The sequence below is a fragment of the Phyllopteryx taeniolatus genome, chromosome 9 (assembly GCF_024500385.1).
Source record: "Phyllopteryx taeniolatus isolate TA_2022b chromosome 9, UOR_Ptae_1.2, whole genome shotgun sequence".
Lineage (NCBI taxonomy): Eukaryota > Metazoa > Chordata > Actinopteri > Syngnathiformes > Syngnathidae > Phyllopteryx > Phyllopteryx taeniolatus.
In genome coordinates this window covers 17,225,497-17,235,939 of record NC_084510.1, presented here as the reverse complement: position 1 = coordinate 17,235,939, position 10,443 = coordinate 17,225,497, and the positions used below count along the sequence as shown (strand labels likewise).

The 10,443-nt window shown below is 41.5% G+C and overlaps 1 protein-coding gene across 1 annotated transcript; it reads left to right on the top strand.

Annotated features, from left to right (window-relative positions):
- Positions 1–244: 244 nt before the first annotated feature.
- On the top strand, positions 245–10,191 carry LOC133484149 (tubulin monoglycylase TTLL3-like). The gene is made up of 12 exons (XM_061786313.1): positions 245–303; positions 2,163–2,260; positions 2,372–2,552; positions 2,759–2,811; positions 3,384–3,512; positions 3,614–3,728; positions 3,833–3,949; positions 4,031–4,184; positions 6,203–6,351; positions 6,531–6,774; positions 7,228–7,663; positions 9,016–10,191. Exons 1-12 carry the CDS (start codon positions 297–299, stop codon positions 9,703–9,705), a joined length of 2,373 nt encoding a protein of 790 aa, XP_061642297.1. The 5' UTR covers positions 245–296; the 3' UTR covers positions 9,706–10,191.
- Positions 10,192–10,443: the final 252 nt, after the last annotated feature.

Genomic DNA, 10,443 nt, shown 5'->3' with positions numbered 1-10,443 from the left:
TGAAACTAAATGTGACAAAATGTTGCTGTTATTTTCATAGCAAGCCGCTTTACAAATGGCACCCCATTGCAGGAGGCCCACTGGATAAGTATTTCAATGTCAGACTCTGTGCTTCCACCACCATGCTGTTTGTGACCCCTTATTAAACTATTGTTTTTTTTTATATGTATTCTTGTCACAAAGGCAAAAACTATTACAACATTAACCTTCCATTTAATTTGTCCTCATTTTTAAAGCAGATTTTTGGACCCAAAAACTCAACACTGCAGTTTTGAGCAGAGAAATCCTATATAAAAATGTCAGGTAAGAGTGACCGCACATGCATTCATTCATGACTAGTAATTACACATTTACACAATACATATTTATGATTCACTACTCATGGATCCACCTATTGACAGATTATTTTGGAACCTATCCTCAGTCATTTGCTGAAAAAGTCACCTAAATGCTGTGTTTGCGCTCGGGCTGAAGCCCATTCTAATACAAAAGTATTGCTTTGGTGGCATTTTGTGGCATTTTGGTGCCAAGGAACTTTGTCGAACAGAGTTGGGGAGCTTCAAGTAGTCCTTTGCCGCCATCATGTGGCATCTTGACCCCAAGCAACTACGTTGAAGTAAGATGAGGAGCTTCATGTAGTGCTTTGCCACCATCTTTTGTCATCTTTTTTGCTTTCTTTTCACTCATCGTGGTCAGGCTCGGTTCCTATTCTCTGTGAATAGCCAGGGAACACTATGGCCCTTATTTCCTGAGATCCCAAAAAGCTGGTGCTAAATTGTATTCATAAACTCTAAAAGACTGCCGTGCTGTTGACAACGGGTGTAAAAGTGGTGGCCGCCATATTTAAAAGAGTTTTGCGCTTTAGGCAGCTCTGATGGTTTCCACCATGGAACATTTTGTAGAGTACCATAAGTGCTGTTTGTGGAAGATAAACTACAAAGATAACATATTACCATTGTCGGGGAGTAACTAATTACATGCATTGAGATGATGTAATTTAATTACAACATTTATGTAATTATAATCCTTTACATTTCTGGGAGAAAATGTGTAATTAAATTACAGCTGCTTTTGGAAATTTCCATGATTCCAATTTTAGTTACATTTGAAAAACAGCCGCAAACGCTCGGATTATTTTTTCCCCCCCCCCATATCAGATCGTCCTCCTAAAGGCGACACTTTTGATTGGCTCTCTCTAGTCATTTGCCATTCTGCCGTGGTCTCAAACATGACATATTTTTTCCAAATATGACCTAAATGTGACCTAAATTACAAATATGTGATAATTCCAAAATCTATCGTTTTAATGCATTTTTTGTTTGTTTGTTTTTCTTTTGAGGAAACATAAACATCAATGGTCCTATTAACGCCTTTTTTTCCAAAATTAGGAGAAGTAATCAAAATCTAATTAAATGTAATTAGTTGTATTACTTTGTGAAAGTATTTGAAATAACTCACTACTATTGCATTTTCAACAGGACAACTTGTAATTAAAACCAACATTTGCAAAATAATCTTCCCAACACTGGATTTTACTGAATTACAGACAATAAATCGACCGCTCCGATAATTTTTGAGAAGCCACTGACTGCATAAAAGTCATGTTCGTTAGATTTAACTCATCCCGAGTGTGGGTGTATGTGCCCATCCTGCGTAATGGTGGGCACAACACACTTGCAAAACTGCTCTGGGAGAGGCCAGCACCATTTGTCACAGTGCGCTGAAATGACCCGGATGCATCAAAATGCAGAGTTAAAAGGAGTTTTGTCACAGGTGGTAGGACAAGTTGATTGTGACTAACTGGCTCCAAGTCAGTCGGGTTGAGCATAATCATTATCATAAGAGCCAAAAGTGCATTGCTCAACAAATGATATGTCAGGATCATTTTTATTAGTGACATTTTAAAAATGTTTACATGCAGAAACATTCTCAGCTCCTCTTCTCACCTTGAAGAGGTGCTAAAAATGCTAAATCAGCCATCTCAATTTGCCTCTGGTTTGATCAATCAAACTCCTCTCAGAACACACAAAATAAACAATCCTGGTTTTGTCTGGTTAATAGATCAGCTTCTACATGTGTTTGCATGAGAAATCAAGTTTACGCCTATTTTTGCAGGTGCAAACCTTTCATAAATCAAACACGAACTTGACCTTTTGTTCCAGACGTGGAAGCAGAAGAGGTTGCGGCACGTCGTAGCCTTCCATCTACCAAGCTGGACAAGTTGAAAGGAGCTAAAGCCCTGGTAGAGAAAGCCATCAAGGTCATTAGGCAAAATTAATGAATGCACAGTATGGCCTGCGTGCATACTATAATGTACTGTATACTAACCACCCATATCCATGGGTGTGTATTTTACTCCTGTTGGTTTCAGGAGCAAAAAGTGTTCTCAGTGCAGGGGCGCTATCCTGTGATTCGTGCCGGCCTACGGGCCAGAGGGTGGGTGGAACGTTATTTGCCTAACGCAAGCCATGGATCGTCTCACCGCCAGAGTGATAAGGACAACGATGAAGATGATGGCAGCACTGGAACAGATAATTGTGCTGAGATAAAAGGTCAGTTTAATCACTTATTTCAATTAAAAAAAAAACAAAAAAAAACAGTGTTTTATGGTTGCTGGCTCACTGATTCAGCTGTTCCACCTACATAAAATGTAAACCCACTCCATCCATTTCTTTTTTATACTGCTTCTTCTGTGTAGGGTTTGATAACCTTTTCTAAATTATACACAGAATTCTCTTCTTTCCTGATCAATTTTCAGAGAGAGGGGATAATGGCAAGGAAGACGACCTTGACAACATGTATGACTTCATGGTAAGAGCACGTTCACATGGACCACCCAACGTGCCTCCCCTTAACTGTCTTTACAGTTCATTTTGTCAAGTAAACAGAATTGTAATTTTATGTACAAGGTCTACTAATATCAGTGTACTAGTGGTAGCTGTCAACATAATATCTTAATATTTCTTTGAACTAAATTAAGGTGTGTCTACTCCAAAGTCCAGACCAGGAGCCTTTTTTATTGGCCTGCAGCATATTCTAATAAAAGAATTCAACACAGCCCACATCAGAGGGTTACCCCTAAAAAGTGAATATTGACTGTTAAAGAATATCACACTATTTTCTAATTAGAAACATATTTTATATTTTATATCAAACTTGAACATTACAAATGATCACACTATTTTTTTGCGTTTTTAAGCACACGCACACAAAAAAAAAAACAGTCTGACTGAATGGACTTCTTTTTTGAAGGGTCTCTATTTCCCTAAATATAGGTAACTTGCAAGGGCTGGGCAGTCTATATTGTTATCCATATTATATTATTTTAATTATCATTATTTATCCGTGGGAAATGTATTTCACTTTTCTTTTTCTGTTTGCAGTCTCGTCTGGTTCGAAATGAAAGGACTTGTTTCTATTGGAGCTCACGTTACGATTCCATCTACTGTCGCTCCTTGCGACAGGACCAAGTGACCAATCACTATGCCAAAACTGGAAACTTTACCACCAAGGTCTCCCCTTTAATTATATAAATAATACACTTGAAGACATGTGAGATGCATACGTTTTGGTAGAGGAGTGGCAGTGACAGTATTTTGTGTTGCTGTTTAAGGTGGGTCTCTGTGTGAACCTGCGTAACCTTAGGTGGTACGACACTGCAGATCCTGACACCTTCTTTCCGAGATGTTACAGGCTTGGGGCTGAGGATGAGAGACATGCATTCATAGGTCTGCTCTGCGCTGCTACCACAATGTCTGGCACAACCAGGCTTCGCTTTTATACAGTATCAACATTATCTTGTGCTCTTGTTCTGTGTGGGGGGAAAAAAAAGAGGACTTCAGAAGGACAGCGTGCAGCAGTCTGCTAAAGCACGTGGTCGAGACGAACATGATGCCAAAAGAACCGACAAAGAATGAGCAGGGGAAAGCCGAAAGCGTTGTCGCTCTCGGTAAAGTGTGCGGCTGAATGCTAAATTTAATATGAAGAATGTGTCCGCTTCCACTATTGCTCATGTTGTTTCTCCACACAGTCAGTGCAGGAGTGATCAATACAGCCTTGCAAAAGTGTCAGGAGTATCTGAGTGTCTTAGCACACAGCGACATTGATGTGACTGCGAAAACGCTCCCTTTCGTGGAGGAAAATCAGTGGAATCACTTTCTGCAAAAGTACTACTCAGTTGTGCAGTGAGTACATTTGAAGACGGCTTCGTGGGCTCACCACATTTAACCACCACTTTTAGTTAAGGCCTGGGAATTTGCAACATGCTTGAATATACAGGAACAGGTTCTTATTGTGTTTCTGATTTTAATGATATGACCGGATAATGCCTTCACACATTGTCTGAACATTAGGTACACCCGCTCAATCTAATAGCCGATGCAAGAGCTGTGCGAGTTTGACACTGTATACACTGATGATGTTTTTCTATAAGTAGATGGGAGCACCAACCATTTAGGTAGGCTACGTAAAAGGAAAACAGCAGAATCTTTTCATAGTGTCCTTTTTTGTTTGTTTTCACTTTTTTCCCCACATACAAATCACATCAGTACAAATAATTTGGTCTTTGATGTGCCTTCCCACCTATGAAGTGTGAACGTGAACAACCAAGTACATCTTTTGTAAGCTGCCTATTTCTAAAAATGTGTCATAAGTGTGTCTTAATTCTGTATTTTGCAGGATTGAGATGTAACAGTGCAGCTCATTTAAAGTGTTTTTATGTCATTTGACCAAATTTTGTTGCGCTTATCCGGGATCTGGTCGTGGGGGCAACAGCTTAAGAAGGGAAGCCCAGACTTCCTTCTCCGCAGCCACTTCGTCCAGCTCTTCCGAGGGATCCCGTGACGTTCCGAGGCCAGCCGAGAGGCATAGTCTCTCCAGTGTGTCCTTGGTCTTTCCTGGGTCCTCCTCCCGGTGGGGCATGCCCTGAACAACTCACCATGGAGGCGTTCAGGGGCCCTCCTAACCAGATGCCCGAGCCATCTCATCTGGCTCCTCCCTCTCGATGCGGAGGAGCAGCGGCCATAGTCTGAGCCCCTCCCGGATGACGGTGCGTCTCACCCTATTAGGGAGAGACCGCACAGCCCACATAGCAACTCATTTCAGCTGCTTGTTTCTATGATCTTGTTCTTTCAGTCAAAACCAACAAATCTGACTATAGCTGAGGGTGAGAACGTAGATCGACATGTTGATAGAGAGCTTTGCATTGTGGCATGCCTCAGCTCCCTCTTCGCCACGACAGACCGATGCAGAGTCCGTCCCACTGCAGACGCTGCACCGATCCGCCTGTCGATCTCCTGTTCCATTCTTCCCTTACTTGTGAACACGACTACTTGAATTCCTCCACTTGGGGCAGGATTTCCTCCCCAACCTGGAGCGGGCACTCCACCTTCTTCTGACTGAAGACCATAACCTCAGATTCTGAGGGGCTCATTCTCATCCCAACCGCTTCACACTCTGCTACAGCAGTATCAAAAACCAAAAAAATAATTACAGCTATGCAGTCATGTCATGTCATACAGCCAATTGTTGCGAGACAGAATTCAGGGGGGACAATATTTTTTTAGCCCAAGGCCAATGAAAAATGGCACATATGACACAATGCTGTTTATTTGGCAGCGAGTGGCTGAGGGCCGCGTCGTCACAGCTAGGAGATCTGTGTTTGAATCTTCATTGGAACATCATCTATCTCGAATTTTGATGTTCTCCCGCATGCTTGCTGAGATTTTCTCCCTGCACTCAGGCTTCCTCCCCCATTCCAAAGCCATGCATGGTTAATCAAAGACACTAAATTGTGCATAGATGTGAATGTGAGTGTCAATGGTTGTTTATGCCCTAAGTCAAATGTAATAGGCTCCAGATACCTGTGATGCTTATTGATGGATTTAGACTTTGTAAATTAACTACTATTTTAGTATATGAAAATGTAAAAAGCATTCTTCCCAACAAGCGCCATCTGCCCCCGCATCGCGTTGAGCACTGCCTGCCTCAGCAAAAATATTGCAGACATCTCAGTATGATGAAGTGCAGTTTGACATTGTAAACTACAACCAAAATAATAAACGTGTTGTTAAATACAAAACATATTATTGTAAAGGCAGAATTATGATACAGCTGTTGTGTTCGATCTCAACAGATTGTGTAGCTGTACAGAGCATTAGTATACTAGATTTTTGATACCGATTTAATTTAATTTTGTGTGTAGCAAAGGTGCATCAATCAGAAGTAGTGCTGATTTTGTGGGCCGCTGCCAGGCCATGTTGGCCCAACTGAAAGAAGTCTGTCCTCAGATGGACATTGATGGAGTCAATAACATCTGGATTATCAAACCAGGCGCAATGTCAAGAGGAAGAGGTGAGGCTTTTGTCCCCTCTCCATATTAAGTTATACATGTTTTTTTTTTTAATGACAAATATACAGTATTCACGCACACTATGTTTTTACAATACACAGTATCCCCATGGTCCTAATAATCTAGTGATCTCATTGAATCTGAATCTATTTAATCTTTTCTTTTACATGGCTCAATGCAGGTATTGTTTGCATGAATCGCTTGGATCAGATTTTAGCATTGGTGGACTCAGACAGAAACATGGCGAAGGATAGTAAGTGGGTGGTTCAGAAGTACCTGGAGCAACCTATGTTGATCAATGGAACCAAGTTCGACCTGCGTCAGTGGTTTCTGGTCACTGACTGGAACCCTCTGACCGTCTGGTTCTACAGAGAGTGCTACCTGAGGTTCTCCACTCAGCCCTACTCCACAAAAAAACTTCATAGGTTAGGCAATGCACAAAAAAATTACCTTACATTTCATCGCTGTCTGGCGGAAAGCTCCTCTGTCCAAATTTGGTCAATTTCATAATCATTCAAAAATTGACTATTGATCAGTCCACATGTGGGTGCGACATTTTTAAAAACTACTTATGTATCTAAAGTGTTGTAAATACCTTGCTCTCTTTAAACAATGTTTTAATACTAAAACACCATAAATAGGCAGTTGTTGTAATTTCCTGAAAAATAATTGTTAGGAATCACTTTTACTACAGCTAGATTTTGTTTCATGACAGCTATATTTTACACAACAAGGGCATGTTTCTGCATTTTGAGCACGGATTGTTTGAAATTTCATGGTGAGGAGGGAAAGAAACTGACCTCCAATTCTGGAATGACCAAGTAATAAGGAGTAAAGTGTTGTTTTAAATGAACACTCACAGTCATTGTGTCGCTCAGCTCAGTCCACCTGTGCAACAACGCCATCCAGAAGCACTTCCAGCCATCACATGAGCGCCACCCAGGCGTGCCCAGGGACAACATGTGGTCCAGCTCCGACTTCAAGACTTTTCTGCAGCAGCAGGGCCGTGAGGCGCAGTGGGAGACCGTGGTGGTCCCGGGCATGCAGCAAGCTGTGGTCCATGTCTTGCAGACAGCCCAGGACCATGTGGAGCACCGCAAGGCAACCTTTGAGTTATACGGTGCCGATTTCATGTTGGGAAATGATTTGAGGCCTTGGCTTCTTGAAGTCAACGCCAGTCCCACCATGGCCTGCACCAGCGTGGTGACGGCACGCCTCTGCCCCGCTGTGCAACTGGACACACTGAGGGTGGTGCTGGACAAACGAAACAACCCCTACGCCTGTACAGGAGGCTTCCGCTTGATCTACAAACAGGTGAATAAAACATCACGCTTACAAGCCGTAAAGGAAATACGATGCAATAATAAAACAGTCAACACAATATATAACATTTGGTACACCTGCTCAGTCTGAGATTCATACAAGATGTGTATCGAAAAAAAGACAAGAGTAGCTGCCTTTTCAAAGATGCCTAGTTCTATATGAATTTTTATCTTACACTACTCACAAAAAGTTAGGGATATTCAGCTTTTGGGTGAAATTTCAGCATGAACCTATCTCTACAACCTTTACAATTTCATTCTCAGGACATTGAATCGATCACAACTAGGCTGTTTTGGTTGTCTTAGAAGACATTTCGCGTCTCATCCGAGCAGGTTTCATCAGTTCATGCGCATAGGGCAGCTCTCGCCTGAGTGTTGGTGTCGAAACCCAGCTCTGAAACCCCTGAGTTAAGGCATGCACCAAAACCATAAATAGCGTTGATCTTTTGGGATGCTCTGTCACTCTTTTTGGGAAGCAAAATAACAGTCTTGAAGATACATTCAACACAGGCGTCCGCCCACCAACATCAATTGTTTGGTTGTGATTACGTTTTCTCATTTCCACACCAACACTCAGGCTGGAGCTGTCCTATCTAACCTATGTGCACAAACTGTTGAAGTCTGAAAATTCTCTTGAAGAAAACCAAAACAGTCCAGTTGCATTCAAGTCAATGCCCTGAGAAAGGATGTGTCTAACTGTTCAGGGATTCAGTACTTTTTCGACTCAAAAAAAAGTTAAGGATATTCGACTTTTCTGTTAAATTTGAGGATGACCGTAAAATGCACGACAACCTTTACAAGTCAACTTAATTTGACCTTCTCTAATGCACATCTCCAACTTTTTTGAAGTGTTAGTACTTTGTGCACAACTTGCCAGTCTCAAAAAAGGAGCTGAATTTACAACAGGTTCAATTAGAATTGGTATTTAAACAGTCCTCTTCATCATGCTGTTCACGTTGGCGTCATCAGCCCAATAGTACCTTGGCATTATGAAGTACATAGAGTGTCTTCAGCAAGTTGCAACAGAGATACAGTGAGACCAGAAAAAAATCACAGAAAGGCATAGAATTTGATGTCCTTGGAAATTTCATGGATCAAAAATGTGCATTTTTGCCGTTCGGCAGCTTGATAGAACAGCAAGTTTTGCAAAAAGTACTAAAAAGCTGAATAGTTGGACCTGTGCATTAAACCTATTAGAGAAGGTCAAATTAACATCCCTGAGTTTTTGTGAGTTGTGTACGTATTGGATACATCATCAGCAGAACGGCCAAGTGTAACTTATGTTTGGGTCAATGAGCATACCTTGTGTGCATTCCTTCGTGTTTTGCTTTCTCACCCTCTCAGCCTGCAGTTGAAACCCCACAGTTTATTGGTTTGAATCTGATAGTGGAAGGAAACCACATCAAGAAACCTAAATCTACAAAGCGCAGAAAAAGGGTTGGCTCCACTAAACCTCACTTGACCCAGTCCGCACAAATACACTTTTCTTCTGAGGATAGTGACGTAATGAGTAAACATCAAGCGGAGTCATGCGAGAAGACACAAGAGCGTAGGTCTTCTCCAGAGAAGAGGCAGAAGACACCTTCTCCACGGAGGGAACGACAGGAAAGAGCAGTGGTTCACGATGCCAGTTTGGTGTCAGAACAACATGTGGTGGAGGACCACACTCAACCCAGGAGGAGACCCCAATGTTCGGGTGGGAGACGCGGGGGCAGTGGAGCCCCACTTCCCCAACGGAGCATCTCCTTTTCCCACACCCCCAAGCCTCACAATGCTTCACGTGTATGTAAATCTCCAATTAAACCAAGCCATGGAGTGTACCTGTGGAGATCCTTCCTTCCCAGGACTTTTTCCGAACCTTGTAACAGGCCCTCGACACGAGTCACTTCTTTCAGTCGGGAGCAGCCCCCCTTGCTGCGGCTCACAAGCATGCAGCCAGGCTATCGGAGACCTTCTACGGACACCTTTCAAATTGAGTCTAGTTATAGATTCCACAAACAGCGTTACATGCAAACTATGTCCAGATATAAATGACAATGTACAGCAATTTTCTTTCCCTTGAAATTTGATCAAAATGATACCATTCCCCCTTCATTCATACAAGACCATTAAATACATATGGACACTCTGATTAGGAATGCAAATAAAATCTAATAAGGTCCATTAAAAAAAAGTGCTTTTACACTGATAAGAATGCTTAGTTTTGATTGAGCCTTTCAGAGAGTTATTACTTTTCATAGAATATCACAGAATAACATGTGAATGCAACTCAGTACTGCACTACATATCTTACTAAGGTGAAACATATTAGGGAAACATCTCAGTGTGTTTTGTTGTTGTTGTTGAAAGACAGTTGTGTGTTGTATTGGGGGTCTTAAATCATTGCTTCAATTTATATGATATTATATAATAATAACATTGTGTGTGAGATGTTTGAGCGTATTGCTGCCACGCAAAAAAAACCGAAAAAAAACAACGTGATACGTTTCATGTTCTAACATGAAACATCACGTTATAACGTGATAGTGAACCTTTTTTTTTTTTGTGTGGCAGCAATACGCTTCCGTAGTTTGAGGCTTTGGGCTGAGGAAAAGTTATTGCACTCTTTGAAATTGGCAAACAAAATGTAGGTGTTTTATCTCACCACCAGGGAGCGGTACATCCTTAGAAAAATATAGGAAAGAAAATTGTTCATAAAAACGTTATTGCACAACACTGCAGAGTAATCGCTAAGAGAGATCAAATTGTTGCAAAATTGTCAAAGTATGGAAC

Bases quoted from the DNA above. Each gene is read 5' to 3' on its own strand.
- LOC133484149 (XM_061786313.1), top strand. The intron at 3,513-3,613 runs GTCTCCCCTTTA...TTGCTGTTTAAG, and splicing joins CTGGAAACTTTACCACCAAG to GTGGGTCTCTGTGTGAACCT. The intron at 3,729-3,832 runs GTCTGCTCTGCG...GGGAAAAAAAAG, and splicing joins TGAGAGACATGCATTCATAG to AGGACTTCAGAAGGACAGCG.